Source organism: Hylobates moloch, unplaced genomic scaffold (genome assembly GCF_009828535.3).
Source record: "Hylobates moloch isolate HMO894 unplaced genomic scaffold, HMol_V3 SCAFFOLD_18, whole genome shotgun sequence".
Lineage (NCBI taxonomy): Eukaryota > Metazoa > Chordata > Mammalia > Primates > Hylobatidae > Hylobates > Hylobates moloch.
The window spans coordinates 77,484,199-77,509,795 of record NW_026652293.1 but is presented as its reverse complement, the minus strand read 5'-3'; the positions used below and the strand labels follow the sequence as shown (position 1 = coordinate 77,509,795).

At 41.1% G+C, this 25,597-nt stretch overlaps 1 protein-coding gene across 5 annotated transcripts in view; it reads right to left on the bottom strand.

Annotated features, from left to right (window-relative positions):
* The window catches only part of EFCAB2 (EF-hand calcium binding domain 2), a 161,531-nt gene that overhangs the window by 109,781 nt on the left and 26,153 nt on the right, over window positions 1-25,597 (bottom strand). For 2 of the 5 annotated variants that reach the window (XM_032136987.2, XM_032136985.2), the window contains exon 2: window positions 1,758-1,837. In XM_032136987.2, the coding sequence (XP_031992878.1) occupies window positions 1,758-1,780 (23 nt within the window). In that variant the 5' untranslated portion in view covers window positions 1,781-1,837. Of the gene's footprint in view, window positions 1-1,752; window positions 1,838-16,264; window positions 16,378-25,597 lie in introns of all 5 variants that reach the window. The other 3 variants (XM_032136988.2, XM_032136982.2, XM_032136986.2) reach the window with 2 other exon arrangements.

The following is a 25,597-nucleotide window of genomic DNA, read 5'->3' as shown; positions in this document are numbered from 1 at the left end:
CCCTTTTACCAAAAAAGGCCTGGCATCATTGCTCTCAGGGATCGGGAGAGTTTCTTTTCACTGCTACTGTCAGGAAGCCTGAAGGCAGAAGAGAAGCCCCTGATGTCTGTAAAGAGTAGGGGTGGGAGTGTGGGCAGTGGAGCATAGCAAGAGACTCGGCGATAGAGAAACCTGGTGTGACACGGAACAAACGATTTACCTTCTCCTTGTCTCTGGAAACCGGAGATGCCAACCCTTAACCACAAATAAAAAGATTAAAATGAGGTAATCCACGTGAAGCCTCTGGCACCCAACTACAGGTAGTGTGTTAGATGGCAAGCCCCAAGCAAATGCTGGTTTCTTTTCTCTCTTTCCCCTCTCTCTCATAAAGCCACACTTTCCCTGACTTCTCTAACAATACCTCTGTCCCCCGCCCCAGGAGGAGAACCCTTCAAGGAGAGGTCTGAGGTCAAGGCACTTGTCATTCATGTACTTAGTTATTCAAATTGCAGGCGGGGCTGCCTGCTGCACCCCCTACCCAACCCTAGCACCACCACCAGAACCCCGCTCACTCATTTCCTACTGGGATACCCACAGGAAGGCCTGGCGTTCCACAGTGTCATTCCCACAGAATGGAATGTGACCAGTGTCACCGGAGCTGTATGGTGCTGCAGCTCTGATGGCACTGGTTTATAAGCATCAAACAGTTCCTTTCCAGAACCATTTTCAAACCACTTCCCACTGCTTTGCTGGCCTCTCTACTAGGTTCTGGTCTTGAGATTGCAATCTCATCAAATAATTCTCATTTAGCCTGGCCTCCTGAAAGGATGGTTTCACTGCCTTTCTTTCTTTTTTTTTTTTTTTTGAGACAGAGTTTTGCTCTGTCGCCCAGGATGGAGTGCAGTGGCGTGATCTCGGCTCACTGCAACCTCTGCCTCCCAGGTACAAGCGATTCTTCTGCCTCAGCCTCTGAAGTAGCTGGGATTACAGGCGCCCACCATCATGCCCGGCTAGTTTTTGTATTTTTAGTAGAGACAGAGTTTCACCATGTTGGTCAGGCTGGTCTTGAACTCCTGACTTTAGGTGATCTGTCCACCTTGAGCTCCCAAAGTACTTGGATTACAGGTGTGAGCCACCGTGCCCAGCTTCATTGCCTTTCTTTGATGTGTGTGGCACAAACCCTACAATTCTTATTAGCGTCTAATCTCTTCTGCCTTTTAAGGGGTTTTTTGTTTGTTATGTTTCAGTCCCAAGCTATGTCCTCCATTTCAGACCTACCAGTATTCATGTCTTCTCTTGTCTTTTTATGTTCTTCTGTTTGGGTTCTTTTTGCTATTTTACAGGGGAAGTGTGCCATCGCATAAGCATTACTAATGTTTCCTTGCAATATCCTATTCGTGGCCTTATAATACATATTTATGTGTTTTACAAAGCAAATGCTGTTCCTTCACTCAAGGACTATTTCCTGAGTGCCAACTATGTGCCAAGCACTAAAGCTAAAATAGAGTTCATCTCACTCACAGAGTTTACAATTTATAAGTTGGAACAGGCAATGAGAATACAGTATATTGTTTCTACCAGAGTATGAAGAATAAGAAACAGTACTTATCAAAGCAATAGCTAGCAAGGACCTTTTACAGAGCATGGAAAATAAATACTTAAAACAGCATAATAAATCCAAGGTACAGTGTAAAAAGAGAAAATAGCTCTCTTGTATCTTATGACTTGTATCAGTAATTTAAAAGTGTAACCAAAAAAAAAAAATTTCCAAACCTCACATCCACTGTATTATTCGACTCATGGTCAAACACTTCAAATGCCTCTTTGATTTTTTTGTGAAATTCTGCTACTATTATCTCTGCAAAAGACAAAATAAATAAAAATTGTTTTCCTTTAGCTTTGAATTCAAAACAAAAATTCTAATAACCAGACTAGCAATCTTACTAAGCAAGCATATGAATAACTCTCTCCTTATATTTATGTATCATTTAGCATGTTTAACTTCCACTGGAGATGTCAAAGGATACCCCGTATTTGTAAACATTTTTTCTGAGGCATAATATACATATGGTAAAGGTGCACTGATCTTAAGTACACAGCTTAATTGTTTACATACGCATACACTCATGGAACCACTCCAATCACACTGATAGAATATCTCCAGCAGCGGCCTCTCTATCTCAAGTCCTTTGGGTAGAGTCCTAGCCTGAGAGGCACAGTGAAACCAATAAAAACAGATACTGTTGGCTTATCGATAGTGTTCCCTGCCTACCTTGCCTTATTCTATGCTTGTGGAGTTGGGGGAAGAAAGGCATAAAAACCAACATGACATTTTCTCAAAGAGCTTTCAAACTGGTTTTGGACTATGACTTACATATATGAAATATTCATATATATATATATATAATTCAATAAATAGTTACCTAGTACTTATGATGTGCTAAGGTTATGGCAAGGAACAAAACAGAAAAAAATCCCTGCCTCCAAAGAGATACTTTTATTGGGAAAGATATATAAGCTCGTAATATTCGATAAAATACATAGTAAGGCAAATGGTGTGAAAAATAGAGGAAGGAATAAACAGGGTAGGAAACAGCATGAGAAGTGCTGGGCATGGGTGGGGGAGAATAGGCTGATACGGTGGTCTTAGAGATGGCTGCCTCTGTGGTAAGGCGACCCTTGGGCAGATACCTGAAGGAGGGGAAGGAGCCAGCCTTATGAACAACTGCAGAGTTTTCAGGCAGAAAAAACAGTAAGTGCAGAAGAGTAAGAAATAAGATCAGAAAGGTATGAGTTTGAGGGTGAGGAATAGATTGTAAAGAGGTCTTGGCCCGGGCAGGGTGGCTCACACCTGTATTCCCAGCACTTTGGGAGGCTGAGGCGGGTGGATCACCTGAGGTCAGGAGTTCGAGACCAGCCTGGCCAACAGGGTGAAACCCTGTCTCTACTAAAAATACAAAATTAGCCAGGCGTGGTAGCGCATAACTGTAATTCCAGCAACTTGGGAGGCTGACGCAGGAGAATTGCTTGAACCTGGGAGGCGGAGGTTGCAGTGAGCCGAGATTGTGCCATTGCACTCCAGCCTGGGCAACAACAACAAAACTCCGCCTAAAAAAAAAAAAAAAAAAAAAAAAAAGCTACTTTAAGGATTTCGGCTTTTACTCTGAATGAGATGAGAAGCCACTGAAGGGTTTTTCCAGGCGGCAAAGTGATGTGGTCTGCTGATCATCACTTTGGCTTTGGCTATTACAACAAGGGTGGAAGCAGAGAGACCAGGCAGGAGGCCTCTGCAATACTCCAGGTGAGAGACATGAGCCAGAATGGTAGCAGTGAAGGTGGTGAGAAATGTCAGGATTCTGGATATATTCTCCTTTCTTTTTTTTTTTTTTGAGATGGAGTCTCTCTCTGTTGCCCAGGTTGGAGTGCAGTGGCTTGATCTCGGCTCACTGCAACCTCCATCTCCCAGGTTCAAGCGATTCTCTTGCCTCTGCCTCCTGAGTAGCTGGGACTACAGGCGGACGCCACCACGCCCAGCTAATTTTTTGTATTTTTAGTAGAGACAGAGTTGCACCACGTTGGCCAGGATGGTCTCGATCTCCTGACCTCGTTATCCACCCGCCTCGGCTCCCAAAGTGCTGGGATTACAGGCGTGAACCACGGCGCCCAGCAGATTCTGGATATATTCTAAAGAGCAGAGCCAACAAGATTTGCTGATAAATTTGATGTTAGGTGCAGAGAGAAAGAAAAGGGTCAAGGCCAACTCCAAGGTGTTTGGCTGAGTGAAAGAATAAAGGAAAATAATGTAATTAAGTCTCAAAATTGTGCTAGGCATGGGAGCTCATGCCTGTAGCACTTTGGTAGGCCCAGGCGGGAGGATCACTTGAGCTCAGGAGGTGGAGGCTGCAGTGAGCCATGATCACACTACTGCACGCCAGCCTGGCAACAGAGCTAGACCTTGTCTCAAAGAAAAGAAAAAGGTGTCAAAATGTATCAAACAGTAAATACAGTAGGACACCCAGAAAGAAAGAGATTAGGCATGAGTTTAGGTAACTATTTCAATTAGAGATATAATACCACCAAATAGTAGAAAATAGGAAATTTTAAAATCACTCACATTCTCTTACCCTAACATAACCACTCATCATTTCGCTGTATTTTCTTTCAATCTTTCTTCATACATATTATTTTATATATAGCATTGAATAACTACCATTCATTCATTCAACAAATATGTACTGAATAAACACTATACACCAGGTTCTATGTCAGGTACTGTATATACTTTTACAGCCATAGAGAAAAAAAGAAACCAAAGCTCAGAGAGGCTAAGCACCTTGCCCAAGATCACAGAGTTTTTGAGTGGCAGAGCTGGACTGAACTCAGATCTTCCTCACTTGAACAATCCTGCTCTTCTCCCCCCACACCCCACCCCACCTCACCTCACCCCACCCCACCTCACCTCACTCCACCCCACCCCACCTGTTAGTACTTACAGTATAAAATCTTAACTCCTTAATTACTTCACATAAATGTTATATTTTTCCAGGTTGCAACATAATTTACACAACCTTCCATTTTTAACAGTACCAAAAGAATATAACACAACTTACTGATATATTTTTTCTTTATTATAAATAACACAGCAATGAACTTTTGCTAATTTAACAACAAATGAATGTTATCTCATTATTTAAATTTACACTGCTTTGATTACAAGTGAATCTGAATAATGATCCATATGTCTGTTTCCCATCTCTGTTTTCTATGTTATGAATTGTCTATTCATGTTCTCTGCTCAACCCTACTGGGATCTTCAATTATTTCTTAACAATTTGCATGACCTGTTTGAATAATAAAGACTTAACCCTATGTCAAAGTTACTGCAAACAGTTTTCCAGGTCAGTTGTTTGCACTTGTTTTTCTAAAATGAAAACAGCTCCATTTCCTTTCTGGTGATCAAAATCATACACAATTACTGGAGGAAAAAAAAAGACACAGATGAAAGTTTAAGTTAAAATCACTTCAAATTCTACCCAGAGCTAACCACTCTTTTCTTTCTTTCTTTCTTTTTTTTTGTCATCTTTTTTTTTTTTTTTTTTTTTGAGATAGAGTCTCGCCATGTTGCCCAGGCTGGAGTGCAGTGGCATGATCTCGACTCACCACAACCTCCACCTCCCAGGCTCAAGAGATTTTCCTCAGTCTCTGGAGTAGCTGGGATTCAGGTGTGCACCACTACCGCCAAGCTCACTTTTATATTTTTAGTAGAGATGGGGTTTCACCATATTGGCAAGACTGGTCGCAAACTCCTGACCTCAAATGATCCACCTGCCTCAGCCTCCCAAAGTGCTGGGATTACAGGTGTGAGCCTCCACGTCCGGCCCAGAGTTAACTCCTCTTAATGTTGTTCTCTAATGTAAATTCTCACTCAGCAATAAATTGGATTTTTCATTCTCAATAAATATTCATTACCTTATTATTTTTAGTGACTGCCTGATATTCCATTATAGAGCTTTATCAAAATGTATTTAATCAACCCTCCAATTACGGATGTTTAGGTTGTTTCTGATTTTTCATTATTATAATCAATAATCAATTCTTTATTGAACAATCCTGCCCAATTCATCTTTGTACATTTGCCTTATCTCACTGAAATTCAATGAGTTGAACACAGTTGAACTAGCAAGGTTCTTATTAGCCATAACAGTATCTTGGGAAAATCTCTCTGGTTACGACACTGCCACTGCACAAAGCTGACATTTGGTTTTTAAATTTAAGGTCATTTTAAAAGTACATTATCCTTTATTTTTAGGTAGTCACATCTGTTGAGATCTCTTCTCATACTTTAAAGTTTAGAAACTTATCCTTTGAAAGGCCCAAGAGGGAGACAAAGAAAAATCACTCTTTTTCTAGAGGTCTGGCAAATACTTAATTGTATTTTCTTCAACAATTTACAGATAGATTTACTGTGGTTTTTTTGTTTGTTTGTTCTTTGTTTTTTGTTTTTGACACTGGACAACACACTGAATAATTCATCTGAAGTTTATTTTGATGTGATTCAAAGTGAAAGGTTAGCTTTTCCTAATTTACCAAGTGCTTGATTCCTTTCCTTGCACTTTATCATGTATTACCGTCTTTTATGTGATTGAGATTAATTCTATCAATTGTCCATTCTATTGATTCTATTCTGATTTGCATTTCTAGTCTTGTGCCATTACCATAGTGTTTTATTTATTGCCGCTCTATTAGCCTCTTTTTAGGAATGTTCATCAATACCAATTTATTATTCCAAAGGAAATACAGAAATCCGTATACAATTTAGAAATTCCAAATGAAATACCATTGAAAGTTTTATTGCTATTGCAATCAGCTATACATTGAGAATTAACATTTTAGAATATTTAGTTTTCACATCTAAGAGCTGTATACTTAGATATATATATCCCTTTATAGATCTCTAAATTAAATATTACATATTTTGAGGTTCGTCATGGAAGTCACACACAATCCTCCAAGAAGATGATGCTTGAGTATGTTATGGGTTTTGTAGATATTGTGATGAAATATTTTTTCGAGCCCTGTAATTTCAACTGTTTGAGGTAAAAATTGAATTTTTGCTATTGATTACATATTTCCTGAAAAAATTTATTAATTAAAATCTTTCAGTTGATTATTTTATATTTTCTAATAATACTTTTTGTATTATCTTCTTATTGTATCTTATTTCTCTGTCATGACTTACGGCACTGGCCAGCACTACCAAAGCAACATTAATGCATAAAGTGATAATAATCCATTTTATAAAAATATAATAATTATTATTAATAATCTGGAACACTAGTCTTTTACCAATAAGTATAATGCTGACTTTTGTTTTGAAATAGGTAAAACTTATAATTTATAATTTTATCCTTCCATCTCTAAAAAACAGGCACTAACTTTATTTTTTAGTTTTCAAACTTTTTATTTGCATATTTTAAAAAGCGTGCATTCCAATAATTTAAAACATTTGAACAAAACAAATGGCACTCTGCATTTACAGCCTGCAAGGCACGAATTTTTAATAACTTCTTATCAATATATTTTCTAAACTGTGTTCTGCTTAACACTCATTCCTCAAGGTGCTTCTCTTGAACTCCTGACCTCGTGATCCACCTCCCTCGGCCTCCCAAAGTGCTGGGATTACAGGCGAGAGCCACTGCGCCCGGCCAGTACTTCTCAATAAAAGACTTCAGTGATCAAAAATGTCTGGAAAACTCTGAATATTATGGTTTATATATAATATTTATATGTAGTTTTAAATGGTCATTTATAGTGTGTATTAGTATATTAAAGTTTTGGAATGTTCTACAATCATGAAACTTAACTTTGTTCAACACAGCATTTTCCAAAGTTACTTGATCATCAAGTCTCTTTTTTTGAATTATCATCTATCAGGAATAATTAATGCCTTAATTGAAATCTAGGACTACCCTAATTCAGGAATCCTCACCCACTGGACATTGCAATACAAGTTAACCGTCCCTAATCTGAAAATGCTAAATCCAAAATGCTCCAAAACCCAAAACATTTTGAGGTCCCAGGCATTTCAGATAAGGGTCACTCAACCTGTACAGTATACAGTAACCTTCTAATCAAAACACAGCATTGCAGGCAGAGACTGAAAGTCCTGCATTTGCTGTTGCTAACAGCTGACACAGGTATTCTGGTGATGCTACCGTGCTGCTTAATTACCTTGAACACATTATTTCTTCACTTCATGAATGGTACTTCAGATTTTTTACTGGTAAGTACTTCTGAGTGAATAAGTGTAAGAAGATGATTGCTTATCAATATCAATTCCTATCAGTTTAGGGTCAGGAATGATGCTGATGCCAAACAACCAGCTTGTCCTCACAGGTGGCTGACCTAGTGATATTTTTGCTTTCTGATGGTTCTATGTACAGAAACTTTGTTTTATCTATAAATTATTTAAAATACTGCATAAAATTACCTTCAGGCTATATCTACAGGGTTTATATGAAACATAAATGAGTTTCGTGTTTAGACTTGAATTCCTTTCCCAAGATATCTCATTATGTATATGCAAAGATTTCAAAATCCAAAAGAATTAGAAATCCAAAATACTTCTGGTCCCAAGCATTTTGAAAAAGGGACACTCAGCCTGTAAAGTGGATGGATTAATGGGGCACCCTAAAATACTGATCCTCTTATCTCTCATCTCTCAGTGTGGCCAGATGAAGTCGGGCCCCAGAAAGCAGTCTATTCCAGAGCTTCCCACAGGGGGACCAGGGCAGGACAGGATCCAATGGCAGGCCCCCTGGTCTGCACAGCGGCAACCACAACAAATGCCATCAGGCACCCACTGCTCCACATTGCCAAGTGTGTGACGTATCATGTGGTCCTCTCCTTCAGAGGCCAGATACAGAATGCACCATTACCCAGTAGAGAGCTCCTGGAGAAGTTTCTGTTCTAGGTGCCCAAAGAGCACAGTGTTCATTCCAGTGTGCACTGCAACTACTTCAAACTGACAGGGCTCATGGCTCTAGGAAGCAGTCCCAAATCTTTACCTTCACATACTATGGGCTACTTCCATGCCTCCGCAACTGATACGCCCTTTCAGTAGCAGCCAAGCTTATTGTGTGGCCCTAAACACACATGCATGAGAGGCTGGGCGCGGTGGCTCATGCTTGTAATCCCAGCACTTTGGGAGGCCGAGGTGGCCAGATCACTTGAGGTCAGAAGTGTGAGACCAGCCTGGCCAACATGGTGAAACCCCGTCTCTACTAAAAATACCAAAATTAGCTGGACGTGGTGGCACATGCCTCTAGTCCCGGCTACTTAGGAGGCTGAGGCAGGAGAATCACTTGAACCTGGGAGGCAGAGGCTGCAGTGAGCCTGAGCCAAGATCGTGCCACTGCACTCCAGCCTGGGCAACAGAGAGAGACTCCATCTCAAAAACAAACAAACAAAAAACACATGCATCATATATAAATTAAATCTTCATTACTTTGAAATAATTGATATGAGACAGTTCAACTGGATTAAAAATTATTTGGATTATTAGAAAATTTTCTAAGTTATATTGGTTAATTAAAGGAAAAGTTTTTAGATGATATAATTTCAACTGGTTTAAAATATTCCAGGCAGGAGTATCAGTCACAAAGGCACTGTGAAAAAGCATAATCCAGTCTGGCACAGTGGCTCATGCCTGTAATCCCAGCACTTTGGGAGGCCGAGACAGGCAGATCACAAGGTCAGGAGTTCAAGACTAGCCTGACCAACATGGTGAAACCCCTGTCTCTACTAAAAATACAAAAATTAGCCAGGCGTGGTGTGCGCGCCTATGATCCCAGCTACTCAGGAGGCTGAGGCAGGAGAATCGCTTGAACTTGCGAGGTGGAGGCTGCAGTGAGCTGAGATGGTGCCATTGCACTCCAGCCTGGGTGACAGAGCGAGAAAAAAAAAAAAAAAGCATAATCCTTGGGAAACTACAAAAATTTGTGCAAGGGCCAGGTGCAGTGGCTCATGCCTCTAATCCTAGTACTTTGAGAGGCCAGGCTGCGGGCACTGCTCGAGCTCAGAAGTTTGGGGCCAGCCTGAGCAACATAGTGAGACCTCATCTCTACATACACACACACACACACACACACACACACACAAAATTTTTAAAAAAGCAATTAGCCAGGCATGGTGGCACATGCTTGTAGTCCCAACTACTCGGGAGGCTGACATGGGAGGATCCCTTAAGCCCAAGAGTTCAAGGTTGCAGTGAGCTACGATAGCACCACTGCACTGCAGCCTGGAGGATCTTGCTCTGAAAATTAAAAAAAAAAAAAAAAGTGTGAGAACGTGTTAAGAAATCACATTTTTGAGATAGGTAGGGGCCTAGTTCATATTTTGATTTTTTAATGGTTGGGAAAAATGCTTTCACATTTCTGCATGAACAGTTACTCATTGGTAGTAAATGATCAAAAATTGAGGAGCTCATATTAAAGATTTTTTAAAATCAGGAACTGAGTACAACTATTTCAAGCAAAAAGTTTGATATTTAAAAAGCAACATTTTGGGAAGCAAGCTCAAGTTCCACCTTTAACATTTTAAATACATTTGGAACTTTTAAAATAGAGTCATCATTTTAAAATTTCCTAATACTGCTTTATTTTCTTATAAATTTTTTTACATAATGAAATACATTTTAAAAATTGTAACATAATGACTTTTTTAATAATCAAGCCTCATACAGAGTCCCAAAGCTCATCTAGTTTTACTAGATATTGTGTGCCACACAAATATTATTTTCCATGCTCAGGGCTTTTGTTTGTTTGTTTGTTTTTGAGACAGAGTCGTGCTCTGTCACCCGGGCTGAAGCGCTGTGGTGAGACCATGGCTCACTGCAGCATCAAACTCCCAGGCTCAAGCAATCCTCCTGCCTCAGTCACCTGAGTAGCTGGAACTACAGGCACAGACCACCATGCCTGGCTAATTTTTTTTAACTTTTGTTTTTATTTGCAGAGACAAGGTCACTCTGTGTTGACCAGGCTGGTTTTGAACTCCTGGCCTCAAGCAATCCTCCCACGTTGGCATCTCAAAGTCCTGGGATTACACACACGAGCCACTGAGCCTGGCCAATGTTTAGGTTTTAAAGTGATAAAAGCTGAGAAGCACTACCCTAAAGTCATTACCCATCTTGAAGTCCCTTTTAGAACTGGCTGCTCATTCTCCCATGGCTTACCTATCTCAGGGACTTGGGGAACGTTAGCAGTATAGAACTCCCCATTGCTGCTCATAGCCCCATATTCCTAATCTGTCATATTTTTTGCCAGCTTCTCTAATGGAGGAAATTTTCAAACATACAGAAAAGTTGAAAGCTTAGTATTACAAACAACTCTATACCCACCACCTAAACTATTGTTAATATTTTGCCATTTTTTGATTCCTCTTTCCATGTCTAAGTCAATTGCAGACATCAGAATAATTCATCCCTAAATACTTCAGCATATCTCCTAAAAATACATTCTCCTGCATAATCCCAATGCTATTATGACATCTTTAAAAATTAACAAAAATTCACTAGGATCATCTAATATCTATTCCATATTCAAATGTCTCCATCTGTCCCTAAATGTCTCATAGGTATTTTTTTCATACTAAAATCCAATCAGATTATGTACTGCGTTTGGCTGTTACATATTATTTTGTTCTCTTTGAAACTAAAACAGTCCTCCATCCTTCCCCACCCCTCCCACACACATGAAATTAGCTTGTTGAAGAGACCGGGCTAAACAGCATCATACAGAATGGCCCACATCCTGGACTTGTCTGAGAGCATCCTTGTTGCAACTTCGTATTAAAAACTACTACTCTATTAAGGTTCATCACTTGATGACACATAATCTACTATTCCTTCTCACTGCTATCTTCTACTGATTCCCTGATCACAGTCCTCCAAATTTCTCATTCTAACAAATTCTTCTTCCTAATTCTGTTTGATCATCAACACCTTTCAACCCTTCTGGGTTTTTTTGTTGTTGTTGTTTGTTTGTTTTTGAGATAGAGTCTTGCTCTGTTGCCCAGGCTGGAATTCATTGGCACAATCCCAGATCACTGCAACCTCCACCTCCTGGGTTCATGCAATCCTCCCATCTCAGCCCCACAAGTAGCTAGGACTACAGGCCTGCACCACCATGCCCAGCTAATTTTTGTATTTTTAGTAGAGACAGGTTTTTGCCATGCTGCCCAGGCTGGTCTCGAACTTCTGAACTCAAGCAGGCCACCCATCTCAGCCTCACAAAGTGCTGGGTTTATAGGCGTGAGCCAGTGCACCCGGCCATCTACTTATAAACCCTTCTGAACTCCGTTCTTTCCCTTCCATTTCCATTTCCATTGCTTACGATTAGACACTCACATGCCTGTAATCCCAGCACTTTGGGAGGCCTAGGTGGGTGGATCACTTGAGGTCAGGAGTTCGAAACCAGCCTGGCCAACATGATAAAACCCCACCTCTACTAAAAATACAAAGAAAATTAGCCGGGTGTGGTGGCATGCGCCTGCAATCCCAGCTACTTGGGAGGCTGAGGCAGGAGGATCACTTGAACATGGGAGGTGGAGGTTGCAGTAAGTGGAGATTGCACCACTGCACTCCAGGCTGGGAGACACAGCGAGACTCTGTCTCAAAAATAAATAAGTAAGTAAATAAATAGACACTCATCACTTCCAGCTAAATTAATGTAGTCACTTCCTGCCTTTTTGTCTCCTTTAGTGTCCTTTCTCTCACTTCCCATTCCACCCATCAAACCATAATCCACATTTCGCTAGGATGATCTTTCTAAAATGCAAATTTAATAATTTGACCATCTGGTTTAAAATCCTCCAATGGTTCGCAAGGCCGTTCAAACTAACATTCAGACTCCTTAACCAGGCGCACAAAGCCCTTTATGAACTAGGCTCCTACCTATCTCAAAAATGTGATCTCTTAACACTTTTCCACACAGATGCCCTAGGCAGGAAATCTCTGTAGTGTCCCAGTGATAATGCTTTTTCCCAGTGCCTCTGTGACGGACACTCCTGCCTGGAATATTGCTCTCCTCCTTCCTGGCTATCTCCCATTCGTCACTCACGTTTAAGAGTAACTGACCTTTTGAAGGCTTCCCTTCTCCTCTTTTTTGTTAAGTACCCTCCTATGTAATCATGTAGCATACATGCTGTCTCTATCATAATAGTCTATCAAACCATATTATAATTAGCAGTTTACTTATTTGTCTCCCTTTCCATACTGTAAACACCTTGAGAATAACTCTGATAGTACCTGTAACCTACTGAAAGCTCAATAAGGCCGGGAGCCAGTAGCTCACGCCTGTAATCCCAGCACTTTGGGAGGCCAAGGCGGGCAGATCACTTGAGGCCAGGAGTTCAAGGCCAGCCTGACCAACACGTTGAAATCCCGTCTCTAACAAAAATTAGCCAGGCATGGTGGCGTGCGCCTGTAATCCCAGCTACTCAGGAGGCTGAAGCATGAGAATAACTTGAACCCGGGAGGCAGAGGTTACAGTGAGCCGAGATCACACCACCGCACTCCAGCCTGGGTGACAGAGTGAGGCTCTGTCTAAAAAAAAAAAATTAATACCAATCTACCAATCCTTCACAAAATCTTCCCAAAAATTGAAGAGACGGAAGCACTGCCCAACTCATTCTATAAGGGCAGTATTAACATGATTTAAAAAAAAAAACAAAACTGAGACATAAGAAGAAAACTACAAACCAACATCCATTATAAATATAAATGCAAAATCCTCAACAAAACACTTGCAAAATATAATCCAGCCACCTTATGGGGGATTATCCACCATGACCAAATGGGATTTCTCCCAAGAATGCAACATATGAAAACCAATCACCATAATACACCACATTAATAGAACAAAGAGGAGCAAAAAAACCACGTCATCTCAATAGACACAGAAAAAGTATTTGACAATACATAACATCTTTTCATTATAAAAACACTCGGAAAACTAGGAATAGTGATTTGATCATAGCACATTATGTGCACATATCAAAATGTTACACTGTGCTCCATAAATACGTAAAATTATGTGTCAATTAAAAAATACTTCTTAAGATTATTGTTTAAAAGAAAACTAGGAATAGAAGGGAACTTCCTCATCAGGATAAAAGGTATTTATGAAATACTCACAACTAACATCATACTTAATGAATGGCAAAAGGTATTCCGCAGGCCCTTAGAATAAGCATGTCTTAGAAAGGAAATGTCTATTTTATGTTAAGCTGGCACACACGTTAAGGGGAGCTTCTACTGTATTTCTAAAGCTACTTTGGTCTAAGTTTATAGCACAGATGCCAAAAGCATGCAGTTTTGGGAAATGTTAGAGAAATGGCCAATATACAAAATATCCTTTTAAAACATATAATTCACTGAGTGTGGTGGTGCATGCCTGTAGTCCCAGCCACTGGGAGGCTGAGGTGGAAGGATCACTTGAGCCCAGGAGTTTGAGACTGGGTAACATACCATCTTTAAAAAAAAAAAAAAAAGGTATCATTCTAAGTTTTGTAATGAGAGTACTTTGAGAGTCAGGCTATTTGTTACTGATACACTGTGTCAGTATACTTTTGTTATTCATTTTGTTTTGTAGAATACAAATTCCTAAAGAGTTTCCTGTATACTTATCTAGAACTATTCTAAAAAATATTGAAGAGTAAAAATTATAACAATTTTGTCATGTAAAAAAAAAAAAAATCAATCTAAAGCTGGGCACCATGGCTCACACCCATAGTCCCAGCTGCTCCAGAGGCTAAGGCAGGAGGATCACTTAAGCCCAGGAGTTTGAGACTAGCCAGGGCCACACAGTGAGACCCCATCTCAGAAACAAACAAACAAAAAAATCAATCCAAGAAGGAAAATACTCTAAGAGTAAAATATTGTTTGATTTAGTCCAATTCTCAAAACTCCAAGCCACCAATGGTGGCACATGCCTATAGTCCCAGCTACTCAGCAAGCTAATAGCTTGGGCCCAGGAGTTCAAGTCTAGCCTGACAACATAGGGAGACCCTGCCTCTAAAAACAAAACAGGCGGTAGCTCACACCTGTAATCCCAGCACTTTGGGAGGCTGAGTGGGGAGGATTGCTTGAGGCCAGGAGTTCAAGACTAGCCTGGGCAACATAGTGAGATCCTGTCTCTATAAAAAAGTTAAAATTCTAAAATTTAAATTTAGCTGGGCATGGTGGCACATGCCTGTAGTCCCAGCCACTTGGAGGCTGAGGTGGAAGGATCACTTGAGCCCAGGAGGTCAAGGCTGCAGTAAGCCATAGTTCCACTGCACCCTAGCCTGCTCAACAGAGCAAAACCCCGTCTCAAAAAAAAAAAAAAAAAAGAAAACCTCCAAATGATGTCAATCTTCCCCAAATAGGAAAACAGAATGTCCCATTGTTGATAAGACTGATTACAACAGAGATTACACAAGAGGCCAGTAAGTACGTATATTTTGCTGGTTAAGAGCACTGACCTGGAGCCAGCCACCACTGGCTTTTCCATGTACTACCTGTGAGACCTTGGGCAAGTTACTTAACCTCTCTGTGCCCAAGTCTCCCCACTTGCCACATGGTGATAATAATAGTATCTTCTTTGGAAACCAGTATAGTAGTTCCTCATAAAGTTACACATCAAATTACCATATGATCTAGCAATTCCACTGCTGGGTAAATAACTAAAAGTATTGTAAGTGGGGACTTGAACAGATACTTATACACCAGTGTTCACAGTAGCATTATTCACAATAGACAGAAGGTGAAAACAGCCCAAATGCCCATCAACAGATGGATAAACAAAATGCGGCATATACATACAATGGTATATTACTTAGCCTTGAAAAGGAAGGAAATTCTGACACATTCTTACGGGGTAGATGAACCTTGAAGACATTATACTAAGTGAAATAAGTCAGACACAAGACAAATTATTGTATGACTCTACTTATCTGAAGTACCTAGAATGCTCAAGCTCATTGAGGCAGAAAGTAGAATGGTACTTTCCAGGAGTTGGGAGGAGGGGGAGATGTGAAGTTATTGATTAGTGGGAGCAGAGCTTTAGTTTGGGGTGATGAAAAGGTTCTGAAGTTGGATGGTGGTGGCGGCTACACAACAATTCGAGATACTAATTCTTAGGTGTGCTTTTTAAGTGATTACCCTTTATATTAACAAGGTTGATTTTTTTTCTCTTAAAAATAATTCAAAATACTAAAAAAAAAAAAAATCTTTCAGAAAAGAAACTAAGGCCTGAGCAACATGGCAAAACCCCATCTCTACAAAAAATACAAAAATTAGCTGGGCGTGGTGGTGTGCACCTGTAGTCCCAGCTACTCATGAAGCTGAGGCAGGAGGATGGCTTGAGCCCGGGAAGTCAAAGTGAGATGAGACCACACCACTGTACTTCAGCTTGGGCAACAGAACAAGAACGTGTTGTAAAGAAAGAAAAGAAACTAAAGAAACATCAGGAAAAGTTCAAATTCTTGCTCCTTAACTTCCCTATAATGAAACAGAATGACAGAACACAAGGTGGGGATAGGCTCGTTTTTTTAATAAGACACATTGAAGGAGTTTGGATTTCATCTTAAGGACAATAGCTATCAAATGAAGATTTATAGAGTAGGGAGTATCTGGCTAGATGTATGATCAATGAGGATAACTTAACTGGAAGGAAGCAAGGCTGGAGGCAGAGAGATGGTTAAGAGATTGACACAGTGATGGGGAGGAGGTATGAATGCACTGTACCCTATGTTCCCCATAACACCGTCATTGTGTGATGGTCTCTTCTTCCACCTTCCATTAGATGTTCGATCAGTAAAGTCAGAGGCCTCATCTCACCACTGTTGTATCCCCAGGCCCTAGCATAAAGGAGACACATAAAGAGTACTCGGTGATCAATAAAAATTGTTATATGAGTGATTACGTGATGAAAAAATTAAGGATCCCTGGTATTTTCATTTCAAAGCAAAATCTGAGAAAGGACCATGCTTTCAAATAACATTCAATAAATATTTATTGATAAAAGATGACCTCAAAGAAGAGTGAGTCAGTAAGGAACATTTCTTGAACTGACTGAAACCTAACATTGAGTATAACTATTTCTTTCAAGAAATTAGCTAGGGAAAAGAGAACTGAAGGGTTGGCAGAATCAAGAGAAAAAAAAATTTAGAAAACTTGAGAATGTGAGCAAAAAGGACAACATCAGTCAAGACAGTAGTCTAAGGACATAAGTTCTTATTGCCTGTAACCTGTGCCTTCAACTTCATCCTTCACACTGTTGCTAAAGTGGTGGGCATAATATGTGTATCTGATTACACTTCTCAGCTTCAGTGCCCCATCGTCTACAGGGTAAAGTCAAGGATCAGGAGCAAGACATAGGAAAACCTCCCTGGCTAGTCAGCTATTCCTGCCTTGTTCTTGACACCATCTGCAGTAACTCCCCAGGGTGAGAGAACCAGTACCAGGCCAGTTACATGTGAACCACCCAAAAATATAGATCTATAAGCTCTGCCCCTGGAAACTCTGACTCAGCAGGTCTGGGGTATGGCCAGGAATTTGTATTTTTACAAAGCTCCTCAGGGGACTCTGATGAGCCGCCAAGTTTGGGAACCACACTGTATTAGTATAACATGGCATTGATAAAGAGCGCCAGGTTTTGCATCCAGAAAAACCCCAGAACAAATCCCTCCTTGATCCTTTATAGGCTAAATGGCCTTGGGCAAGTTAACTATTTTCCCTACGTATTGCAGAGATTTTTCTTTTCTAAAATGGGAATAATACCTTAATCAAAGAATATTGTTAAGTATTAAATGAGAAAACATATGTAAAGTACTTAACATGTATACATAAACATATACTACGTATGTATGTAAACTCAATAGATGTTAACTGTTAATAACTCTATTTAACACCTAACTGTTCAAACCATCTCCACCTCCTCACCATTCTGAACTTTTGTTCATGCCCCTCTCTCTGCCTGGTACTCTCCCCTCATTTTTTTTCCCCTGCTGGCTGCTGCAGTCTCCTCTACCAAGCCTCCACTGACATAAGCCCAATCTTCCTTCCCTCGTAGGGGAGGGCCAAGTACTTATCCTCTACGATTCCACAGTACCCTGTGCTTACCCCTCTTCATTCATTCAGTAATATTTATTGAGCACCGATTAGGTACTAGACACTGAAGACACATTCTTTTTTTTTTTTTTTTTTTTTGAAATGGCATCTTGCTCTGTCACCCAGACTGAAATGCAGTGGCACAATCTCTGGTCACAGCAAGCTCCGCCTCCGGGGTTCACGCCATTCTCCTGCCTCAGCCTCCAGAGTAGCTGGGACTACAGGCACCTGCAACCATGCCCGGCTAATTTTTTTGCATTTTTCGTAGAGATGGGGTTTCACTGTGTTAGCCAGGATAGTCTCGATCTCCTGACCTCATGATCCACATGCCTCGGCCTCCCAAAGTGCTGGGATTACAGGCTTGAACCACCATGCCCAGCCAGTGAAGACACATTCTAATGGAAAATCACGTATCAAGCAAATTACACAAATGCAATAGTCTCCCCTTGTCCACAGTTTCACTTTCCACAGTTTCAGTTAGCACAGTCAACCACGGTCCAAAAATATTAAATGGAAAATTCCAGAAATAAACAATTCTTAAGTTTTAAGTTGCACGCAGTTGACCAGTATGATGAAATCTCATGTCATTCCACTCCATCCCTTCTGCATCACAAGAAGGGTGAGTACAGTACAATAAGATATTTTGAGAGAGAGATCAGTCACATAACTTTTATTACAGTATATTGTCATAACTAATCTATTTTATCATTAGTTATTGGTATTCAGCTCTTGCTGTGCCTAATTTATAAATTAAACTTTATTGGCCGGGCGTGGTGGCTCACGCCTGTAATCCCAGCACTCTGAGAGGCTGAGGCAGGTGGATCACCTGAGGTCAAGAGTTCAAGACCAGCCTGGCCAACATGGTGAAACCCCATCTCTACTAAAAAAACAAAAATTAGCTGAGTGTGGTGGCACATGCCTGTAGTCCCAGCTACTCAGGAGGGTGAGGGAGGAGAATTGCTTGAACCCGGGAGGCGGAGGTTGCAGTGGGCCGAGATCCAAGATTGCACCACTGCACTCCAGCCTGGGTGACACAGCAAGACTCTGCCTCAAAAAACAAACAAAAAAACTTTATCATGGGTATGTATGTATAGGAAAAACCATGGTATATATAGGGTTCAGTACTATCTATAGTCTCACGCATCCCCTGGGGGTCTTGGTGTAGCATTCCCCATGGATAATGGAAGGGACTACTATAATTATGATCATGATTAAGTTACTGCACAGCAATTGTTTGTGTCTGTCTTTTCCCCACTAAATAATAAATACCTCAAAGCTATATCAAATTCATCTTTATATCTCCTGTATTCAGCAATGTCTGACAAAAAAGGAATATTAATAAATAATGTTAACTAAGAAGGAAGGCTTAATTAATGAGGGGTCCTGGAGAAGACAAGTGTGGATGACATCATGAATATAAACGGAAAAATGAGCCTTGAACAAGGGAAGGAAGAGCTCTTCTACTAAGATAACTAAAGGGAGATAGGAAAAGACAGTGTTGATTAGGTATGTTTAAAGATAGAGGCAACAAGTGAAGGGATTCGAGGCCTAATGGCTCCTATTTTTGAAATAAGAAGCAAGATCATCTAGGGAGAATCTGGAGGTTAAAGTTGGATCAGGAGGCTTTTTTTTTTTTTTCAGGAGGCTTAAAGGCAGAGTTCTCCCCATTCCCAAGCCACTAGTGGGCTAAAGTAGACATTTGTCAATATTGCCACCTCCTTCTCCACTTCCTCCTCCACTTCCTCCTTTTTCTCCTCCTTCTATTCTTCCCCTCCCCTTCCTTTCCTTTTCTTCTTCTTCTTTTTTTTGGACCCAGGATCCAAACATTCGTTGTCTTTTGAGGGAATCCTATTGTGTATAATATTGGCAGAAAAGTGTCTACCTTCTCACTAAGTAAGCCAAAGAAGGCTGATCTTTCCTCTCCCAGCTCCCTAGTAGCAAAGGAATAGGCATGTGACCTATACTCAGCCAATCAGATGTTCTTGTGCAAGATTTTGAATCCTAAGGAGGTAATATAAAAATGTAGAGACAGTATTAAAATTATTTATGGGAATGGCTGAAGAAATAACAGCAAGAATGTAGGAGCAATAGCACATTAACCACTGTCCTAGTGCCATGGCATTAGCTGGGGTACATGCTGCTGGGCCTCTTTGCTTCCTGCCCATTTTCCAAGCTGGTTCTCCAGCTTCCCTGTTGATTTTGTGAGCCACCTACTATCTTCTAATAAATTCCTTTTCTACTTCATTAGCCAGAATCATTTGATATTAGCCATTTGTTTGACTGATAAGCCAGTTGGGGGAAAGGGGACAGCCTAGACATCTTAGTAAGATCCAACACCAGTATTATATATGTAAGGGGGCCAGGTGCAGCGGCTCACGCCTGGAATCCCAGCACTTCAGGAGGCCAAGGTGGAAGGATCACTTGAGCTCAGGAGTTCAAGACCAGTCCGGGCAACATAGCAAGACCTCATCTCTACTAAAAATAAAATTTTTTTTAAATTAGCCATATGCAGTGGTGCACACCTATAGTCCCAGCTACTCAGGAGGCTGAGGTGGGATGATTGCTTGAGCCCAGGAGTTTGAGGCTGCAGTGAGCTGTGATCACACCACTGTACTCCAGCCTGGAGAACAAAGCAAGACCCGGTCTCAAAAGAAAAAGAAAATAAATATATATGTGAGGGAGCAGAGCACCACTGGAAATTAGGAGATGGTGGTGAGTCAATAGAATGAAGGAGTCAAGATTTCAGAGTGTCTTACAGTCTAATAGTCATGAGAGTAAAATGTTGGAAAGAAGTGGAAGTGAAGGTCATTGGAGTTGAAAAGAACAAGGATGATGAAAGTAGCATGTTGGATGGTAGTCCACCTGGCTACTGAAGCCACCCAGAATGATAGTGGAATTTGAGATGGACAGAAAACTGAGAAAAGAGTGCCAAAGTCTTTCATAAACAAGGGATAAGCTACAGACAGACTAATAAATGACAGTGACAAAGAAGGACAGAAAATGATTAAGATGACACGAATTTCAGGGCCAGACACAGTGGCTCACACCTGTAACCCCAGCACTTTGGGAGGCCGAGGTGGGTGGATCACATGAGGTCAAGAAGTCAAGACCAGCCTGGCCAACATGGTGAAACCTCGTCTCTACTGAAAATACAAAAAATTAGCTGGGTGTCATGGCGGGCGCCTGTAATCCCAATTAGTCAGGAGGCTGAGGCAGGAGAATCGCTTGAACCCGGGAGGCAGAGGTTGCGGTGAGCCGAGATCACACCACTGCACTCCAGCCTGGGCAACAAGAGCGAAACTCCGTCTCAAAAAGTAAAAATAAAAAAAAAAAAAGATGGCACGAATTTCAAAGGAAGAAGAATTTTTATATGAGGGTGAAAGAACAATGATTTGGAGTTGGAAGTAGACTGATTCAGCTTACTGGCTTGAAGACAAAATGGCATGGAAGAACGAACAGCCTTCATTCAAGATGGTCTCCGAAGAGTGGCATTCTAGCAGGAAAGCCAGGATTTAGTTAAGACAAGGAGATGAGAGGGGTAGTCTATAAAAAGAGTATTTGTAAAGAAGTTTATTCACGTTAGAGTAAGTCTGACGCTCCAAAGGACTCTATGAAAAGTGTTGGCTGGAAAGTCAGTAGAAGAACGAGATAGGATAGGTTAAAAAAAATAAAAAAGGTCAGAGCTACACAATCAGCCCTCTGTACACCCATGGATTTAACTGTATATTGAAAATATTTGGGGGGAAAACTGCGCCTGTACAGAACACGTACAGTCTTTTTTCCTTATCATTATTCCCTAAACAATACAGTATAAAAACTATTTATACAACATTTACATTGTATTAGGTATTATAACTAATCTAGAGATGATTTAAAGTACACAAGAAGATGTGCATAGGTTATATGCAAATATCCTCCCATTTTAGGTAAGGGACTTCAGCATCCGTGGATTTTGGTATCCACAGGAGGTCCTGGAGCCTATCCCTGCCACATGCCAAGGGATGACTGCACAGAGAAGGGAATATAAGAAAAAACAGTTGAGCAGAGGTGTCCACATATAAAATAGACATTAAATGGCTGCTGCTAAACATAAGTATAGTGAAGAAAATTCATATTTAAATACAAAGGCAATGATGCTATAGAATATTTATCCACTCCTTTACCTAAGGCCTAGGCTCCCAAGCATTTATTCCCAGGCTAGATTCAAATCTGTCGCAAACAAGTTACTTGATCTCTTTAAACTTCGACTGGGGGTAGCAGTTCCTTTCTGGATTGTAAATGCCAAATCAACAACATGTGACAGCCTAACACAATGCTTGGAACATGTAGGCACTCATGCCCAGTAGGCTAAGAAATTCTTCAAGACAGGGTTGTAGAAGACAATGTCCAGGTAGCTTCCAGTGATTCCCACCTCCTGGCTTTCACACATTTGTGTAGTCCCCTTTCACAATACACCAGGGCTGACCCATGGGACCAACAGAATATGGCAGAAGTAACAGCACCTCACTTTCATACTAGATTTTCATGTTGGCCCCCCCACGCCCCTCTTATCACAAGTCCTGCGGGAAACCAGCTGCCACGTAGTAACAGCACTCAAGCAGCCTATGGGTAACCCCAGGAAAGCAGAGTCTCCGCCCAACCAATCCGTCAGATTACGGCAGCCCCAGCCAACATCTCGACTACAACTTCATGAGACACTTGGGGCCAGAACCACCCAATTAAACAACTTCTAGATTCCTGACCCTAAGAAACTGTGTGAAAAAATAAATGTTTATTGTCTTAAGCCACTAAGTTTTGGGGGTAATTTGTTACCACAAAATAGATAACTAATAGGTAATAGTACTAGATTAACATCTAGAGGTATGGTACGGGAAAACGGGGTGCTGGCATAACACAGGCCTAAAAATGTGGGAGAGGCTTTGCAGCCAAGCAGCACTGGCCCTTCCGTAGGCTCTAGGTTAGAGCTTAAAGGAAAGTGAGGAAAATCACATTGGAAACTGCAAAGAGAGATCCTTTTTATGCAATAGCAGAAATTTTGCAACATTGTCACCTGTATCAACATGGAAAGTAGAAAATAAACTGGGTAATCTAGATAACGGGATTTCCAGGAAAAGCACTGAAGGTGCTTCCTGGTTCCTTCCAGTTGCGCATAATAAAATACAAGAGATGGGTGGGCTCGGTGACTCATGCCTGTAATCAACACTTTGGGAGACTGAGGTGGGAGGATCACAATCACTTAAGGCCAGTCTGAACAACACAGAGAGACCTCATCTCTACAAAAAAAAATTTTTAAATAGTGAGGCATGGTGGCACGCACCTGTAGTTCTTGCTACTCGGGAAGGTGAGGTGGGAGAATCGCTTGAGCCCAAGGAGTTCAAGGTTACAGTGAGCTATGATCACACCACTGCGATCCAGCCTGTGGGATAGAGTGAGAACCTGTCTCTCTCTTTTTTTTTTTTTTGAGATGGAGTCTTGCTCTTGTCACTCAGGCTGGAGTGCAGTGGCACAATCTCAGCTCACTGCAACCTCCACCTCCCAGATTCAAGCGATTCTCCTGCCTTAGCCTCCCAAGTAGCTGGGGTTACAGGCACCTGCCACCACGCCCGGCTAATTTTTGTATTTTTAGTAGAGACGGGGTTTCGCCATGTTGGCCAGAATGGTGTGGATCTCCTGACCTCGTGATCCGCCTGCCTTGGCCTCCCAAAGTGCTGGGATGACAGGTGTGAGCCACCATGCCCGGCCAAGAACCTGTCTCTTTTAAACAAACAAACAAAAAACAAAATACAAGAGGAGAGATAACCTAACGGAAAGCCTGTTAAACAAAAAGGAGCCAGGAATTGCTAGTTGTGAAAATTCCCTAGATCTCCAGATGGCAAGAAAACGCTAAGAAGTGGCATCTTAAAGATCAAATTTAGGGCACTGCCAGGAAAACATAATAGAGTATGTGGTTCTAGATTCAGACTAGCAAAGAATCTCTAGAAAGTTTAAGGGTGAGTCTTACAGATCCTTTCAATCAAACAATAGGGCTTAAAAAGAAGTTTAATGTCCCAGGCACAGGGACATTTAACACCTGTAATCCCACACCTGTAATCCCAGCACTTTGGGGGGCTGAGGCCGGCAGATCACAAGGTCAGGAGTTTGAGACCAGCCTGGCCAATATGGTGAAACTCTGTCTCTACTAAAAATACAAAAATTAGCCAGGCGTGGTGGCGTGCACCCATAGACCCAGCTACTTGGGAGGCTGAGGCAGGAAAATCGCTTGAGCCTGGGAGGCGGAGGTTACAGTGAGCCGAGATTGCGCCACTGCACTCCAGCTTGGGTAACAGAGCAAGACTCCATCTAAAAAAAAAAAAAAAAAGAAGTTTAATGTCTCTTAGCTATCTTACTAGGAGCCAAAGATAGAGAACAGCTTATCTCAAATAAATTTGTGTATATGGCTTTTGTCCAATGGACAATAAGATTCATGGGAGACCTATGAAAAATTTTAAAAGAAAGCTATTTGCAGAAATACCTTCAGCCTAACCTAAAAAGGACAAAGAGATCACAAAAAGAAAAAAGTTCTTTGGACTGCCAAAACTTCTATTGACAGGATTCAGGCTTAGAAAACTGCTTAGCTGTAAACATGTACTACTTCTCATAAAAGAAAAGATCACAGAGGGTAGAACCAAGAGCTCAGGGTACAGAGCTAAAGGCCACCTAGAATCACTTCTGGACAGTAAGAATGAGTCCTAATCAATAAATGTCCAATACTTACCAGGCTCAGTTTTATGAACCAATGACTCCTGTGTTCCTCCCATTTCCTCCTTACTATGGAGGAATACCAAAAAGTATACCAAAAAAAAAAAAATGTATCCCCAAAGTTCGTGTGTTAGAAACTGAATCCCCCATGCAAGTGTTGGGAGGTGGGAGCTTAAGAGGTGATTAGGCCACGAGGGCTCTGCCCTCATGAATGGATTAATGCTGTTATCTCAGGAGCCGGTATCTTATAGCAGGAGTGGGTTCCTTAACAAGAATGAGTTCAGCCTCCTTCCCCATCCCCATATGATGCCTTCTACCACGTTATGATGCAGCAAGAAGGCCCTCACCAGATGCAGACCCTCAATCTCAGACTTTCCAGCCTCCAGAAATGTGAGAAATAAATTTATGTTCTTCATAAGTTACCTAGTATGTGGTATCCTGTTACAGCAGCACAAATACATGAAGACATCCTCTTTTTTGATAGAAGTGTCTGTGGATGTTACCTTTTCCCACTGTATGTTGAGTGGTAAGGGGCAAGTAACATCTCTCTAGTTCACAGGTCTATAGATGAAGAGAAACCACTCAAGAAGTCATACATAAGTAGCTATAGCCAAGGAACCTCATTTACACCTGGGTTTGATTTAGATATGATATTCTGGACTTTGAGCTGATACTGTAATGGCTGTAATGGGACGGAAGGCCCATTCTGGTGGGCCTTTGGAGAAATTGAGTGCATTCCACATGTGTGAGAAACGTGAATCACTGGAGGCCAGAAGGCAGACTGTGGTAGCCAGCCTCCGAGATGGTTCCCGATGACCCTCACCTCTTGCTATTTACACCACTGTGCAGTCACCACTGATATTATATAGGGTTAGTTTATGTCACCAATAGAATAGAGCAAAAGTAATGATTGGTCACTTCTGAGATTACGTTATAAAAGATATTGTGGCTTCTGTCTTATCTCTGTCTCTTGAATGACTCACTCTATGGGATACCAGATGCAATGTTGCATGTACAGTCAAGTGGCCTATGGAGAGTCTCATGTATCAAGAAACTGAGGCCTCCAGCCAACAACCAATAAGGAACCAAGGCTTCCTGCCAAAAGTCATGTGAGTGAGCCCCAGACTGTGAGAGGCCCTTAGGCACAATCACCCAGTAAAGCTACAGCCAGAAATTATGAGAGAGAATAAATATTTGTGGGTTTTAGCTGCTAGATTTGGGAGTAATTGG